The following is a 17,832-nucleotide window of genomic DNA, read 5'->3' on the forward strand; positions in this document are numbered from 1 at the left end:
AAACAAAATTATATGCCAGGTGGAGGTGGCGCATGCCTTTAATCCCAGCACTCGGGAGGCAGAGGCAGGTGGATCTCTGTGAGTTTGAGGCCAGTCTGGTCTACAGAGAGCCCTGAGAAACCCTGTCTGGGGTGGGGTGGAGTGGGAAGAGTGACAGTAATCTTCCAGGCATGTCTGACTGGAGAACCTTTATCAGCATGTTCTAGGGGCAGAAGCTCTCCAAGAGGACTGGGGTTTGGTTCCCAGCACCCATGTCAGGCAGCTGCCAGCAACTCTGAGAGGGGAAAGGCACCCACCTCTGGCCTCCCAGGTAAACAGACACACTGAGAGAGAGCCAGGCCCAGCTCACATGTAGCCTAGGGCTGTACATGACACCATGCACTTGGAAACCCAGCAGTAGCTAGGAAACCTGCCTGGGACTTGGGGAAGCGGCTGAGTATAATCACTGGATAAATTTTTGTCTGTTCTTGTTTTTTGAGACAGAGTTTCTCTGTAGTCCTGGCTGTCAATTTGTAGACCGAGCTGGCCTCTAACTCACAGAGATCCACCTGCCTCTGCCTCCCAAGTGCTGGACCCCACTGCACCTGGGTATATCTTGGAGAAATTTCTTGCTCAAGTCTCAACTTTTTTTCCTCCCTGCAACAAGGCTTCCTGCAGCTGAATCCAGCCTTGAGAAGGAATCCTGACTCTCCTGTCTGTGTGCTAGGATTACAAGTACCCGTTACATCTGAATTTTAAAGACACTTTCTATTTAATTAGCCCCAGGATGCGTTCCTGACAGCACTGCCTGACTGGGGTGGAGAATGGCTTCGTGAGGAGTGCTGCTGCAGGCAGCAGCGCCCACTCCCGCAGACCCACCTTGACAATGTGTAGCTTGGGCAGCAGGTTGCAGTCGGCTAATGTCATCTCATCGCCATCCAGAAATCTGCGTGTGGAAAATTTGATGTCCTCCATGCTGTTCTCGTCAATTTCATCCGGGAGGGGAGAATTCAGGTATTCATCCAGTTTCTGCAGCGTCTTCAAGAGGCCCCTCTCCAGCGCTGAAAGCCATGAGAACACCGTCAGGGAGGAAGGCCAGCTCTGAGCAGGGGCTGTGCCTCAGTAACCGTCAGGGTTTGCTCTTACCCTCAGCTCCCAAGAACAAGACTGAACAAGGCAATATAAACTGGCCCTTGTAAGCTAGGATATATTGAGTGCTTGGTCGGAAGTTGGAGGGTGAACTGTCTGGGAAGGGTTACACAAGATGTGGCCTTTCGGGAGGAGGTGTGTCCCTGGGGAATGTGTCATTCCCAGTGTCTGTCTGTGTGTCTGTCTGCGGCCTTTCTGCCTTGCGCTGCAGATCAGAAGCTCTAAGCCCAGCTGCTCCAGCGCCACGCCCGCTTGCCTGGCACCCAGCTCTGCTGTGATGACCCAGACCCACCCTCTGAAACTGTAAGCCCCAATAAACTCTCTCGTTCGTACGTTGGCTGGGTCTTGGCGCCCTAGGACAGCAATAGGAACATAACTGAGACACAGACCTTTCGTTTCCCTTTCTTCTCTTAGGCTAATGCTCCCAGGAAAACATTTGGGAGGAAGCGATGACAGTGAGTGCCCATTTTTAGCTCCCAGTCGAGGAAACGGAAGTCTTCCACTATTTCCCAAGTATGGCGTTTGCTACAGTTTTCTACAGAATGTCCTACAGAAAACTGCAGCAAACAGCAAACTGTGTGCAGCAGAGTCTCGCTCTGGAGTCCTGGTTGGCCTCAAACCCGATAGTCACCCTACCTCAGTCATGTGAGTGATGAAATTATAGGAGCTACCAGGCCAGGCAGGGGGCAAATGAGTTTCTTAAAAATGTATGGAGAAGATGTATGGAAAAAAGAGAGAAAGAAAAGGGCTCAAAATGAGGAATACTTTCAAAGTCAGGTATGGAAGGGCTGGGTGTAACACCGTGACAGTCCTCTCCTGGCACTCTTGAACCCTGGTTAATCAGAGTGAGGCACATGAGGGGGGAACTTTGTATTAGTGTCTGGGGGGAGGGAGGGAGATGGGAATGAAGGAGGCACGAGTTGCTATAAAGCAGAAAACCCGGGGCTGGAGAGATGGCTCAGTGGTTAAGAGCACCGCCTGCTCTTCCAAAGGACTCGGGTTCAATTCCCAGCACCCACATGGCAGCTCACAACTGGCTATAACTCCAAGATCTGACACCCTCATACCAATGTACATAAATTAAAATTGAATAAAATGCTTTTTAAAAAATTTGTTTAAAAAAAAAAAAAAACAGAAAACCCCTTTTAAAACATGAAAAGAGAATGGACCTAAGTTTCTACTTAGGTAAGTACTAAATTGTAATGTGTTATCTTAACTGACAGTGACAAGCTCATAGGTCTGGATTCATCAAGATCACCCTCACTATCTGCACGATGAAACAGGGTGTTTTTGGTGTTTTAGCTTTAGGTTTTTTGTTTGTTTGGTTGGTTTGGTTTGCTTTGGCGTTTAGAAAACAAATAAGCAGCAGAGAGTGCTAGAGCTCAAAAACAAATTTGGGGAATTATGACAACTCAGCGGGACCTGGAGATGTGGCAGGAATCAGCAGTTAAAAACAAAAAATTAAAACCACACAGCAACAGATACTGTCTTCTGCTACTATTATACAGCTTGATGGTAAAGCACAAATAGCTAAAACAAAGTTCATGAATTAATGAGTCCAGGGTTAGAAATAAGTAGTAAGGAGTTGGGGGTATGAGGAAAATCTTTTTTTTTTTTTTTTTTTTTTTTGGTTTTTCGAAACAGGGTTTCTCTGTGTAGCCTTGGCTGTCCTGGACTCACTTTGTAGACCAGGCTGGCCTCGAACTCACAGCGATCTGCCTGCCTTTGCCTCCCGAGTGCTGGGATTAAAGGCGTGTGCCACCACGCCTGGCTGAGGAAAATCATTTTATGGTTGTACTTAAGAGAAAAAAGCATAATCTTTTGGGGGGGGTAGAGAGGGGGGGCTGAGACAGAGTTTTCCTTGTGTAGCCCTGGCTGTCCTGAAATTTGTTTTGTAGACCAGGCTGGCCTCCAACTCAGATCCACCTGCCTCTGTCTCCTGAGTGCCACTGCCTGGTCAAGAGAATCTTAAGACTGAATAAAAACCAGGGTACACAGAAAACCCAGAGGAAAGTTAGTAATAATTTATGTTAATCAGTGTTTTTTAAATGTTTTTTAACCTTTTATTTTATGTATAGTGGGTGTCTGTACACCATGTGTGTACTGGACATCCTAAGACTGGAGACAGTTGTGAGCTGCCATGTGGATGCTGGGAATTGAACCCAGGGCCTCTGGAAGAACTTCTGAGCCATCTCTCCAGCCCCCTATGTTAATAATTATTAATAATAATTCATGCATCATCATAAGATATATGACACAAACAAGCACTAGAAGGTTCCAAAACAGTGCTAGCCAAAGAATGGAAAGAAGTTCTAAAGCTGAGTCCAGCAAAGGTGTGAGTCATGAGGATAAGAAAACTCCAAGACTAACCACTGGGAGGCAGCAGCGAGTCACCAGCGAGCAATGGGTCTGGACAGTCTGAGCACTGCTTCTCTCTGAGCATTAAGACACTATCACACTGGCACACACCCCAAAATCTCAGAAACAAAGTGCAGTATACATAGCTTAAAATTAATTATGAAAATAAAAAAAATGCCGGGCAGTGGTGGTGCACGCTCTTTTTTTTTTTTTTTAAAGATTTATTTATTATGTATAGTGCTCTGCCTGCACACCTACAAGCCAGAAGAGGGCATCAGATGATTATGAGCCACCATGTGGTTGCTGGGAATTGAACTCATGACCTCTGGAAGCACAGCCAGTGCTCTTACCCTCTGAGCTATTTCTCCAGCCCCCCTCCTTTTTTTTTTTTTTGGTGTGTGTGTGTGTGGCACACGCCTTTAATGCCAGCACTCGAGAGGCAGAGGCAGGCGGGATTGCTGTGAGTTCGAGGCCAGCCTGGTCTACAAAGCAAGTCCAGGATAGTCAAGGCTACGCAGAGAAACCCTGTCTCAAAAAACAACAACAACAACAAAAAAAAAAAAAAAAAAAAAAAGAAAGAAAGAAAGAAAAATTTTTAAATAACATTTTTGGCCTATGGAAATACAGCAAAAATTTTAAATGCAGACAAAGGCAAGTCAGAAGCATGTGGAGATAGACACTTTGAGGCTAGTGGAAATATAAACTGGTACAGACTTGGCAAAATTAAAATGCATAGAGTAGCTGGACATGGCGGCACAAGCCTGTAATCTGCATCTAGGAGAGCTGAGGGCCAACAGTAAGATGCCGTGCAAAATGCATATCTGCCCACACCTACTTGTGATTTAGCTCAAGGACATTCACTGGTACCATGGTCATAGCCAAAACCTCTTGGGACAGCTACAACGTCCAACACTTGGAAGTGGCACATAAAAACTCAGTTATATTGAATTTATTTTCCAATTGTAAGTCAGGGAGGCTCAGAGCTGTGTCTTCTGGACTGGACAGAACAGGACCAGACCGGACCGGACCCCTGACTCATGAATTCACAGCAGCTGTGGCAGCCTGCACATGACTACACCAGTCAGCACCCCAGCCCGGGAATGGGGGAGACTCGTGAACCCCCACCCCTAGCTGAGGAACTACTGACAGCTGATGGCTTAGGGGGAGGGAGAGTCACTTTTCTTTAAAGGTGTGGCTCCTGGTAGGTCATCCATGTTCCAGCGACGGCCCCACCCCCAGGAATATATGAGCAGCACAAACTGTAAACAGTGGGTCATCACAAGTGAGATTAGTGGAGGAAGGGAGTGGACAGGCTCAAAATACACTGTGTGCATGCATGGTAACCTCAAAGGAAAAAAAATACCATATTTTTTTAAAGTGTCCTGTCCAACCTTAGCTTTTCCAATAAGCATAACTTGCTCTATTATATAACTTGAATGGCAGATTCAAAGCAGCATATTAAATGTGACATAAACATTCTTGTTGTTAATATATATATATATATATTATCTGATATATATCTAAACTAGGGTGTAGCTTGGTGGTCAAGCCCTTGGCTAGTGTGTGAGAAGCTCTGGGTTCTATCTCCAGCCCAGAAAATTTAATTTTGAGATAAAGCCTCACCCATCTCTCTGGCTGGCCTGGCCTTGCCTCGCCATTGCCCCATTGGTGCTGGGATCAAAGGCATGTGCCACCACGCCCAGCTCGTCTCTCTCTGAATGCTGAGGTTATATAAAGCTACTCCCAGCCAACCTGTACCTGTCACCAAAAGGTCCATCTGTCTGTGTCTATGTATCTATCTGCTGTTTCTCTTCATTTAATTCATTAAATGCTATTGGTTTACATTGTACCCTTGCCCACTCTCACTAGGCTAATGTACAGCATCTAGACATCTAAGCGCTTAGAATTAGATCCTAAGGTTCTTTGTTCAAATATATTGAATTTTAAAAATATTTAGTAGGCTGGTAAAGCAAAGACTTGTCATGAAAAAGCGACAGCCCAGCTCTGTGTAAAGTGTTGGGAGGTGGATGTCCCACTGCCTAGGCTTACTAAAAGCCTGCAATTGCTCTCAACAGACAAAGAGCTGCAACAAGCACACAAGGGGACAAGTATTCAGCTCAAATTTGATTTAAAAGTGTTTCCTAAAGTCTCAGGGCAGTGGCAGGTCCTTGTGGGAAAAAAGTAGCTTGGCAACTAGAATTCTTTATCTTCCAATAGGTACTGAGTATAAAGCCTGCGTGCTGTGTTTGCTGGTCCCTTTTCTTACTGGCTGCAGCATTCTAAAGACAGTAGGCGTGGGTGGCCACTTAAGGCTACAACAACTTGACAGATAAAAAATAGAATACTAAGTTATACTTAAGTGAGTCACTTTCTCTTCCCCCAGCCTCCATCCCGCAAGGCAAAGGAAAGGTCATTTTATTCTCCTCTTCTCCCCACCATGTAGGAAAAGATATTCAAACAATTCTCCAGCCCTCAAAACTGCACACCGAAATAAACACATTATGACTGAGAACGCAGAGAGCTGGCGAGCTAGCAGACCTGGGTATAAAAGCCAGCTTTGTGAACACGGGGCTGGAAAAGCAGGCAGGAAAAACGCTTTAGGAAGAAGGGATTCCAACTGAACCATTTGCTTACGGTATAAATTGCTCAGATGGAAACTTTAGTTAGAAAAAAGATTGCTCCTAAACCAAGGCAGGCACAGAGCACATTATAAAAATAGATGTAAGCCTGGCCTGGGCACTAAAACTGTCTCTTCCCCCTTCACTGAAAAAAAAAAAAAAAAAAAACCCAAACTAAGAGCAGAGACATGGGAATCGCACGCTGAATATGAAATGCTGTAGTATTGGCCAGACATTAGGAAGGAGCCAGAGCTGGAAACTGAAACAACAGGGAAACCGGCCCGTGTTTCGTGGTTAGGTATTTGCTGCTTTCAACACCGTATGCCGGTGTGCTGGCCTACAGGCCGCCAGAGCCTGTGGAGCACGGACGGCCCTGCTGCACCCAGGGCAGACTCAGAACATTTCTAGAGTGCAGAGTTTTGTGTTTCCTCCTGTTACTGCTCTAACTTTTAGGGACTGGGTTGTATGGAGGGTTTTGGTTTTTCGTTGTTGTCTTGACAGAGTTTCACATAGTCCACGCTGGCCTCACACTGAGCGTCATTTAATTAAAACAAATTGTATCTGTACCACTAAACTATCCTCACCATAATAATGACCTGAAATGAAAACTTTCATTTTATGATGTAACAAGATCGGGAGGCTGGTGAGTCCAGAGGCCACTCCGAGCACGGCAGTTAGTGCACACGTACACAGCAAAGGCACAGGGGCTAATCATAGGCTGCCAGTACCCCATAATCAACAAGAGATTCAGTAACTAATCAAAGCTAAATCTATTCAGTTCATCACTACAAAGGACTGTCCACCGCCCTGGATGTACCTACCCTCAGTTTTCCACACAGCGCCCTTCGAGATAACTCCTCAGGAGTCTGTGAGCTCAATGTCTCCCTACACACACCTCCAGGTGCCAGGCCCAGAGCTTGTGCTGGAAAAGCAGGGGCTTAGCCACCGACTCCGGGTCTCAGCCCTCTCCTGGGCTGACACACTCCCTTACACCAACTGTCCTCACAGCAGCTCAGACTGTTGCTTGGGTTTCCGTTGCCTTTCGCTTTCTGTTGTGACAACCCTGCTTGAGTTGCCTCTTTACCTTCATTAGCCTCTGGTCTTGAGTTCTTGATGTAAGCAGAAAATTTGGCAAAGATGTCCATTCCAGCCGTGTTTGACTCTGGGTGCTTTGGTGAAAGCTTTAAGTACCTGAGCAAAAAAAGGCCACACTGGATTAGCCGTCTTTCCAGGGGAAATGACTCGCATTCTATCAACCAGCAAGCCACTGGGCTGGCGACAGCCGTCTCTGATCTAAGAAATGCTATGGTACTTTTAAAATGTCCGTCGTCCCTGCCCCCCCTGCCCGCCCCCCCCCCCCCCCCCCCCCGCTTAGGAAACAAAGCTCTGCATGGTGCTTTCGCTTACGTGTTAATATTCTTGGCCATCAGAGACATCCACTCCCCACCTCCATTTAATGCTTAAAATGCTATGGGAAAGGTGGCATGTTAAGGGGGAAACAGAAGTCCTAGAATGAGACTCCTCAAGCAGGCTGTCCACAGCAGCTTTCCACGGTGGTTCCACCTTCACGTCCAGCATGCAGCCACTAGCGCCAAGAGGCTATCAGAACAGCCAGGGACAGAACTCTTCCCGGCTGGGTGCTTAGTGTGCTAGGCACTGACCAGGAGCTGGATGGGCGCTGCGCAGCAGCATGGGGGAAGCAGACGGCAGAAGAGACCAGGCCGCCGGTCAAGCATCTTGCCGGCTGAGGACAAAAACAGTAGGAGGCGGACCCGCTCACTTCCAGGCTGTCCCCACCCCCCTGTGCTAAATACGCTGTAGTGTATTTAGGACACAGTGCTATGCAACAGATAACTGGGATGTCAGACGTTATACAGACCCCTCTCCTGTGTCAGGACAAGTTTTCAACTTAAGACAGACCATCTTTAAGCAGGTGTGCACACTCACGCACGGCACGTGTTTACATTTCAACCACATGGGCTGGAGAGGCGGCTGAGTCATTAAGAGCACTGGCTGCTCTTTCACAGGACCCAGGTTCATATCCCAGCACCCACATGGCAGCTCACAACTGTCTGTGACTCCGGTTCCTGTAACGTCCACCCTCACACACACACACACACATACATGTAGGCAAAACACAAATGTAAATAAAATAATTTAAATAAATACATTTCAACCACACGTGCTCAGTTTCATGTTTCCTCCTCAGAGTGGGAAGTCTGTGGGAAAAGGCTCGCTGCTCCTCTTTCCTTCAGCAGGGCTCAGAGGCTGGGCCTGAGGCACTCAGACCCCGAGCCCTGCTCCAGAGAGAATCAATCAGCTGGAAGGCCCTGGAAAATGGAATGTGAGGTACAACTACACACTAAATTACTTCAACTTATTTTGGAGTATGCGGTCTGGTTTATTTCCCTTAGATTAAAAGGAAGGGGAAGCAAATGTGTAAGTCTCAAACTGTATTACAGTGCAGTGTCTTTTACTCTGTGCTGTGAAATAAGGTGTCACCACACACACACACACACAATGTGTAAGTGCCAAACTGTGAAATAAGGTCTCTCTCTCTCTCTCTCTCTCTCTCTCTCTCTCTCTCACTCTCTCTCTCACACACACACACACACACACACACACACACCCACAGGCTGGTCTCAAATTTAGTCCTCCTGCACCAGCCGCCTGAGCATTGGAATCTGTGCAGTAAACTCAGGGAAGGGCTATCTTCTTTTTAATAGGTTCACCTAGTCTCCAAATGTCTCAGTTTTTAACCCTAGGAACTTCTCCCATAAACATTAGTTAGATCAAGTGTATTTTTTTGTTGTTGATAGTGGTGGTTTTTGTGTTGGGGTTTTTGTTTGTTTGGTTGGTTTGGTTTTTCAAGACAGGGTTTCTCTGTGTAGCCCTGGCTGTCCTGGACTAGCTTTGTTGACCAGGCTGGCCTCAATCAAACTCACAGCAATCCGCCTGCCTCTGCCTCCCGAGTGTTGGGATTAAAGGCGTGTGCTACCATACCCAGCGTAGATCAAGTGTTTTAGTGAACAAATCTAATGAGTTTACCTGAACCACACATGCCCACAAATGTCTTCCTAACTATATACTCTCTCCATACCACCCGAGTGGAGACAGCTAATCCCAAGGCCAACATACCTGGATTTTCCCTGACTCTGAAAACAACAGCTCTCACAACGAAGACCAGCATCCAGCATCCCAACAGAGCCAGTGCAGGGGACACGGCTAGCAGAGTTCTGCTGCCCCTACCCACCTCGCTTACCCATAATGGGGCAGCATACAAACACAGCACGACGAACACATTAGGCCTGGAGTGAGCCAGAGCTACAGACATATTTGAGCGCAGCCTAGATTACACCAGACCTTGGTTTTTGTTTGGTTTGGTTTTAATTATGTTTTTATTTTATATACATTGGTGTTTTGACTACATGTATGCCTGTGTGAGGGTGTCAGATGCCCTGGAACTGGAGTTACAGACAGTTGTGAGCTGCCATGTGGTTGCTGGGAATTGAACCCAGGTCTTCTGGAGGAACAGCCAGTGCTCTTAACCTCTGAGCCATCTCTCCAGCCCTTTGTTTTTTTGTTTTTGCTTTTTTTTTTTAAAGGAGGAGGAAGAACAACAAAAATAAAAAGTTTGTCTATACGAAACTTTACTCAAAAATTCTTCAGCTATAAATAAAAAGGTAAATACCCCAGGAGAGAATGCAGCATACTATAAACACTGCAACAGAAAGACATTTGTGTTAAACTTGGAAAAAAAACAAACAAACAAAAAACATCTCCAGTTATATCAGCTTTATAAATCTGTCCACATAAAATGGAAATGTGGGAGATATATCTATCTATCTATCTCAGGGTATAGTAGCACTCCAGAGGCAGAGGCGGGTGAATCTGAGTTCAAGGCCAACACAGCCAACTAAAGCACTGTCTCGATAAACATATAAATAAAAAAGAAAAAGGGAGAGTAAAAATGTTTAATTCAGCCGGGCATGGTGGCGCACGCCTTTAATCTCAGCACTCGGGAGGCAGAGGCAGGCGGATCGCTGTGAGTTCCAGGCCAGCCTGGTCTACAAAGTGAGTCCAGGATGGCTAAGATATAAAGAAACTCTGCCTCGGAAAACACACACACACACACACACACACACACACACACACACACACACACACACACACACTCTCACTATATCTATATACCTATATCTATATATATAGTTGGAAAACATACCCAATGAGCATTTCAGAAATGGTTTACAACCAAATACAATTCCTTCATAGAAACTGGATATGCTGGCTATACCCAAGCAGCAGGTGAGGAAAGTGACCAGGCTCCCCGCACCCAGACCGCTCTAAACCAGCCTCTACTACTAAGGTCATCCCCAGCCCTCACTAGGATCCCCCACCCCACCCCCACCAAAGGCTGTGTCTGCTCCGGTCCCTGTTCTCTTCTCCAGAGCAGAGGCAGCCAACCCCAGACACGTCCCTACATACCCTGGGCCCTCACAATATATTTCTTTTATGAGATTTGGTGCCTGGTGTGAAGCCAAGAAGCAGTGAAGGGAAGTGGAGTGGAGCTGAGGCTCCTTAGCTCAGCTGGGGATACCCTGCCCTGGGAGCTGCAGCCCCTCTGCTGAGGAGGAGAAGGAGGAGGCTGCTTCTCAGAGCTGGAAGGTTCCTGGGATTCTGGACCCAGAACACCTACCTTTTCATCCAAGCAGGAAGGCCAATGGATATGTCACTTAAATTGCCTCTCTACTTACAATTTAGGGTCAACACCATGAGCCTGGCTACACGAGAGGCTGACTGCTTTCTGACTTTTGTTGTTTTTGTTTTCTGAGACAGAGTTTCTCTGTGTAGCCCTGGCTGTCCTGGAACTCACAGAGATCTTCCTGCCTCTGCCTCTCTAAGGCAATGTGGGCCACTATGCCAGGCAAGATAACTTTCAATCAGCTGGTAGACTTAAGACCAGATCTAGAAGCTTCCGTGATGCAACAACACTCTAGAGACATTTTCAGTGTGTCAGACACATGTTCCCGATTGGGTGTGTGAAGCTCCTCCCTGCTGAGCAGAGGCCGTGAGGCTGGGGTTTACTGGCATCGCATGGACACAGGAGCCAGAGAGGGAACTAGGGTAGTAAAAAGTGTTGTTCTGCAGATGGTTTTCAGGAAAGGAAAAGGCACTGGGAGCACTGGAAAGCAGAGCTAAAAGGAAGGTGAGACTCTTACAAAGAAGGACAGCAGAGGGTAGCAGTAGGCGGTTAGTATTTTAGAGCAGGGCTAAAAGAATGCAATTTTAGGTTTAGCACAAGATTGCTAGGCCAAAGCAGTTCTCTTAGCAGCACACACGGGCTGATTGCAGACAGAAGGATGGCTCCCAGCAGCCTTCCTTCCTACAGCCCTCAAAAGTAACACCATTTAGTCAGTACGGTCTCTTGCCCTAAAACGTGGGTCTTCCTCTACTCACCTGCTGTGATTCTCCAGATGGCTTAAAAATAACTAAGTGGCACCTAATTTCAGTGTCATCTCTTCTCTAAGCAAGCTTTCTCTGCAGCTATTCCTGTCTTTCCACTTGTATCCGACTGTGCTTTTGTTTGGTTTATGAGACACGGTCTCCCTGGCTGGCCTGGAACTCACTCTGTAACAAGAGATCCATCTGCCTCTGCCTCTGCCTCTGCCTCTGCCTCCTAAATGCTGGGATTGAAGGTGTGAGTCACCACCACGCACGTGCTGCTGTGACTTTAGTTTTCTTTCTTTCTTTCTTTTTTTTGTTTGTTTGTTTGTTTGTTTTTGTTTTTCGAGAGAGGGTTTCTCTTTGTAGCTTTGGCTGTCCTAGAACTTACAGAGATCCGCCTGCCTCTGCCTCCCGAGTGCTGGGATATTTTGAGAGTACGAGCTCAGCCTCAGTTCCCACTGATCTATGGTGCTCTGTAGTCTAACAGCTGCACAGAAGACAACTGATGAGCAGATGAAGGAGAGTAAGGAGTTAGTAGGGAGATGGATGGACGCTGAGCAACTAATTTTAGAGCTACCTGACCCAATAATCCCATTGCTGGGAAATTCATCTGGACCACAAAGAATAAAGATAAAACCAACTAGCAAGAAAGGGTGGGCCAGAAAAAGAAGACTTGTTTCCAGGGGCTGGAGAGATAGCTCAGAGGTTAAGAGCACTGGCTGTTCTTCCAGAGGTCCTGAGTTCAATTCCCAGCAACCACATGGTGGCTCACAACTGTCTATGATGGAATCCAATGCCATCTTCCGGTGTGCAGGCCTACATATAGACAAAACACTCAAACACATACACAGATAAATACATCTTAAGATGGGAAAGCCTAAAAGAAAACTAATAATGCTTTAGGAAGGAAAATAGAGTATAAACCTTCTCTCTGGAGTTTCACTCACCATTACAATGCACGTGGGACTTGAAAGTTTGGAATGACTTAAGGAACCCGAAGCAATTGCTTCAAAAAACTCATTCAAAACTGAGCAGGAACGAATGGTGGTGCTGGAGCACCACGGCACATCTGGACGTTCCAACTGGCCGCAGCTGGAACCCGTCTTGCCCACCAGTAGGCAGATTAGGGACTTTAGCTTAGACGGGTCCCAGCCTTTCTCAGTCCAGCTAAGCAGAAAGCCCCGTTCTGACACTGAAGCATCACTCTCACGGGCGAGCCCTGGCTATTCCAGACCAATGCTTTGAGAATTTAAAGACCCTCAGGAAAAGGTGTCCAGAGACAAGGAAGTCGAAGCTCCACAGCACTTTGATACTCACTTGGGGGGGCATAAGACTTCTTCAAGAAACTCCTCAATCTTATTTACATCCGTTTTGACTTCGCTGTTGAAGGTTATGAATGGTGGGTGGGTCCCGGGAGCCAAGTTCTGCAGATCTGCAGGCTTCCTGTTAGGCAAAACAGTGGTCAAGATGAGGTCACTATTCACGCTGCTAAAGGGTAGCAACAGCAAGTTCTCGGTGTTCTAACAAGTCTGTAAGGATGAGCATGCGCAGTGCTGCTCACTAAGTACCAGAACTGCACAGCGCTGTGATGGGGCTCCACTCAGCATGTAACATGTTGTAAAAGGATGAAGAGTCGCTAATTTATCAACGCAAAGACGAATCCTTCATTCTCGGGCCTGGAAAGAAGGATCAGTGGTCACAAATGTGCATGGCTCTTACAGAAGACGCAAGCTCAGCTCCAGATACAAAGGATTTGACACCCACTTCTAGGCTCCATTCATGCAGACACACATGCCCATGCTTAAAGATAAAAAACAAAGTCCTTTGTTTGTATTCCGAGTTCAGGTCCCTTACGCTGGTGGCCTTTGGTCTGTAAGGCCCTCTTGCTACAGGCCCTCAGACTCACAGTTAAAATCTACTTCCTTCTCAGCTCCTTCCTCAGGGCCCAGAGACTCTGTACGTTCAAGGTTTACACATGTTCAAATCTTCAGTTTCAAATTCAAAAGCTTAAACAAACAAAAAGCAGAAAATAATAAAATAGCATCAAATCAGAACAAAGGGTAGAAAACTCAAACTGCACTAAGTAGGGCTATGGCTGAAGCTCAGTGTCAGTACACCTCCTGGAATGTGCAAAGGCATAACACGCACATGGGCTCGCTCCCGCATGCACACATACACCACACACACTTGTGCATACATGCATGAGCACAGAGTAATGTAATGCTAATGAGTAAGAAAGTTCTTTAATGCGATCACCTGCAAATTTTGACTACCTAGAAAATAATTTTATCACTCCAAATTCACAAAGCATGACTTAATCAAATGTTATATAGCACACGGTAAACTATTATATGCCTAAATGTAAAATACATAAGGCTTGTATTTTAAATTTTTGGTTTTTCGAGACAGGTTTTCTCTTTGTAGCCTTGGATGTCCTGGACTCTCTTTGTAGACCAGGCTGGACTCGAACTCGCAAAGATCTTCCTGCGTCTGCCTTTCCAAGTGCTGGGATTAAAGGTGTGCGCTACCACCGCCCAGCTAGGCCTGTCTGTCTATAAATCTTATTTTATGAACAGGTTAGCGTCTGATAAAGGAAGAAAAGGCCCAAGCTTTAAAAATAGCCCCTGGAAGGGACCAGAATAAATAGCTCTTACTTCCATAATTAAGCACAGCAGCTTTTATGCTCCCCAGAAGGAAAAGAGTGCACCGGGAAGAGCACTGGGTAAAGCCTCCAGCTGCATAGTTCCACAGTCCCCTGCTCCACCAGGGACCAAGTGGGAAACAGCATCTTTGGGCTGGGATTTCATCACCACAATTAGCAAAATCAAACAATGCTCAACAAAGGTATGCAAATAAAGTCATTAGGGCTTCCCAAGTCAAGTTAACAAAGCTTTATGAGAGGGGGGAAGTCACATCAGTTTTTTTAAATAGAGTTACCAGTTCAGAATTAGCTTTTCAGAATCAAGTGACTTGTAACAATAAAATGATTCATTTAGAGGATTTATTTATTTGACAATGGAGCATGAAGCCAGGCACACTTAGGATTAACAATTCCATTAATATTAATGACTAATAAGTAGTCTATCTTATTTCTGCTTAAAGCTATACAGATTTTGAAAACAGCAAACAAAGGTCATACACAGCTGCTTTCAAGGATTAGCTGTTAAGAAGAACCCTTCACTCCCAACAAGAGAAGACTTCGGGACAGAGTCCGCATCTCTGAACTGGTAAACCACAGCCAGCAGAGAGGCGACTCTTTCAGAGAGCCATCTTGAACTTCTGTCGCCTCCTGGCACTTTAAGGACTTTAGTGTCCCATGTGACCCACAGAGCTCCTTTTCGGGGCTTTCCCGATAGTGACAAAGGAACCAACCTCCGGGCAATGCCTGAACATCCTGGGGCATCAGCTTATCTCCTGAAGGGCCTTCAACACACAGTCCACACTGGACTCAAGTTTCCCTAAGTGACAAAAGCTAGGACCCTGGGCTCGCGGCTGAGCTGGGCGGACTCAGGGCTGAGGCCTGGCCTCCGACTGCAGCCCTGGTTTACTCCAGCAGTCTCCTGACTCAGAAACATCACTCTGCTCTTTCCCGTTTTACTTCTAAATGGAAAACAAACAAACAAACAAAGACATAAAACAAGAAAAGGAACAAGAGAGAAAACAAGGAAAAAGGAAACCCAATTAGACCTAATATTGTAAGTAGCTTAAGTGGCTTAATTTCAATTAAAATATAATTCATCACACTCGAAAAAACTGGAAAGAGTGATGCTGGTGGCTTAGTTACGGTTGCCTAGCATAAAATAAGCACAGCACAACTATGCCACATGAGAGCTTGCTTTCTTGTGGGTCACCTGTCTGAGTGAAATGGAAGGGAAGGGATTGTTTTAGAGGTACTAATTTTCAAAGCATAGCATTATGCATACTGTATTATATGCATATATATAAACAGAATACTTGACATATAAACAATGAAAAACAACAACCAAAAAGCACCCAGTCTCACAAAGGTTAATAGCCAAGGGCCTCTAGTTGTTTTGTACTTTTTTTTTTCTTTAAAGATTTATTTATTATTATGTATACAGTGTTCTGTCCACAGGCCAGAAGAGGACATCAGATTACATTATAGATGGTTGTGAGCCACTATGTGGTTGCTGGGAGTTGAACTCAGGACCTTTCAAAGAGCAGGCAGTGCTCTTAATCACTGAGCCATCTCTCCAGCCCCTTTTTGTACTATTTTATTTCAAATAGTTGTTCCTTACTATGCACTGTCTGCAGTCTTCTGGCCTGACCAAGGAAGGCCCAGCTGAGTACTGCACAGGTTAAAGTGGTTACAAAATTTCACTGAGGTTTGCTACATGTTATAATCAGCCCATGTTTGTGTATTTCAGGATCAATTTGTGAAGCAATGGTCATTTTGTTTGTTTTGTTTTGTTTTTTAAGACAGGGTTTCTCTGTGTAGCCGCAGCTGTCCTAGAACTAGCTCTGTAGACCAGGCTGGCCTGGAACTCACAGAAATGGTCTGCCTCTGTGAAGCAAAGTTTTAAAAAAAATAAACTGTCACTCTAGACTTCAATGACACATTTTAATAACAGAGTTTGCAGTATAAGCAGAATCTGTGTTGATAAGATGTTTAGAAAATATTCATTATGGGGCTGGAGAGATGGCTCAGGGTAAGAGCGCTGGCTGCTCCTGCAGAAGAGCTACGTTCGGTTCCCAGCAGCTACAGCAAGCAGCTCAGGAGATAGGATGCTCTCTCATAGACTTCACAAATATGCATAATTTTAAAATAAAAATGACTTTAAAAAAATAAATATATAGCCAGTTATGGTGGTGCACACCTTTAATCCCAGCAACTCAGGAGGCAGAGGCAGGAGGATCTCTGTAAGTTCAAGGCCAGCCTGGTCTACAAGGTGAGTCCAGGAGAGCCAGGGCTCTTGTTACACAGAGAAACCCTGACTCAAAAAAAAAAAAAAAAAAAAAAAAAAAAAAAAAAAAAACCATAAACAAACAAATTTTGAGAAAAGAAAAACATTCACTAATCATTTTTCTAATTCACTCTTAGCAGCCTCAGGATTTACTGTCTCTGACATTCTCTTGGAGGAAAACAACAACAAAAACACGTGGTAGCAAAATTCTAGAGGAGGACAGAGGGAAGAGAACAGAAAGGCAGATGGAGGGATGGACACACACTATCTCGTTCAAACCCTGTTTGTAAGACTGGAGATGAACTGCAGAGCTGGTCTCAGCGTCTCAGCAGCTAAGTCAGCTTCATGGAGGAAGATGAAGTCGGCTTTCCTGAATGACTAAGCAGCCACAGGAAACCGGCAGTTCCTCTACAAGGCCGCCCTGTTCCAGCACATTTATACTCCGCGTGTGTCATTCGTGCATCTGTCACTGAGGACCTACCAGGAAAAAGGCACTCATTTCTCAACTTACCGAGGACGTCAGAAAGCAGGACAAGAAAGACATACATGGTGGCGGGGCTGTTGTTTTGGGAAATGGGCTGCTGATGTTGCGGCTGCTGTTTTGGAACACGGTCTCATGTGTAGTAGCCCAGGCTAGCCTGGCACTCGAGATTCTAGCTCCTTATAATCCTGGGGTGCAGGCATGCATCACCATGCCCAGCTTCCGATGCAACAAACTGAAAACATCTTGGGGGTCTATTTGGAAAGTAGAGTTTGCTCTGAGTTTATAACTCCATCTCTAAGAGGCTTGGCACGCTGCTTCATGTTATGTTTTAAACTACTAGAAAACTACACTGACGTTTAAACTATCATGATCATCTTCCATAACAATGTTGTTACTATGGTAACTTGACTGTGAGTCTGATTCACGTACATTACAAATGGTATGCCTACATTTGGGGAAGGAAATCATCATGACAGTGCAATTAAGGTTTGCTTGTTTGTTTTTCCTTTCATGGTTAATAGAGAATACAAAGGTACATTTCCCAGGCTTGGGGGGGAAAAAAAACAAAAACAAAACAACAACCTCCACATTCGTTCTCTCAAGGAAAAGCACACAGGAAATATCTGATTAACTGGTATTATGGCAGATGCCATTGCTTCTCATGGTAAAAAGCTAATGACTTGGTGTGGAAAGTAATTGCTGGCAAGCCAGAGGACTGAAGTTCAGATCCCCAGGACGCATGTAAAACCCTGCTACGGCCACATGTGCCTGCAACTCCAGCACTGAGAGGAGATAGAGATCTCAAGAGCCAGCCTGGCCAAATGCTGAGAGTCCAGATCTAAGGGATCTGATGCCCTCTTCTGGCCTCTGT

General features: G+C 45.7%; 1 protein-coding gene across 1 annotated transcript in view; it reads right to left on the bottom strand.

Moving 5' to 3' along the window:
* Clic4 (chloride intracellular channel 4) overlaps positions 1 to 17,832 on the bottom strand; it is a 51,454-nt gene that overhangs the window by 1,138 nt on the left and 32,484 nt on the right. The window contains exons 3-5 of the mRNA XM_051171062.1: positions 12,870 to 12,995; positions 7,189 to 7,295; positions 859 to 1,040 (exon numbers count right to left, since the gene is read on the bottom strand). Of these exons, the coding sequence (XP_051027019.1) occupies positions 859 to 1,040; positions 7,189 to 7,295; positions 12,870 to 12,995 (415 nt within the window). The remainder of the gene's footprint in view (positions 1 to 858; positions 1,041 to 7,188; positions 7,296 to 12,869; positions 12,996 to 17,832) is intronic.

Source organism: Acomys russatus, chromosome 29 (assembly GCF_903995435.1).
Source record: "Acomys russatus chromosome 29, mAcoRus1.1, whole genome shotgun sequence".
In the NCBI taxonomy this organism is placed as follows: Eukaryota; Metazoa; Chordata; class Mammalia; order Rodentia; family Muridae; genus Acomys; species Acomys russatus.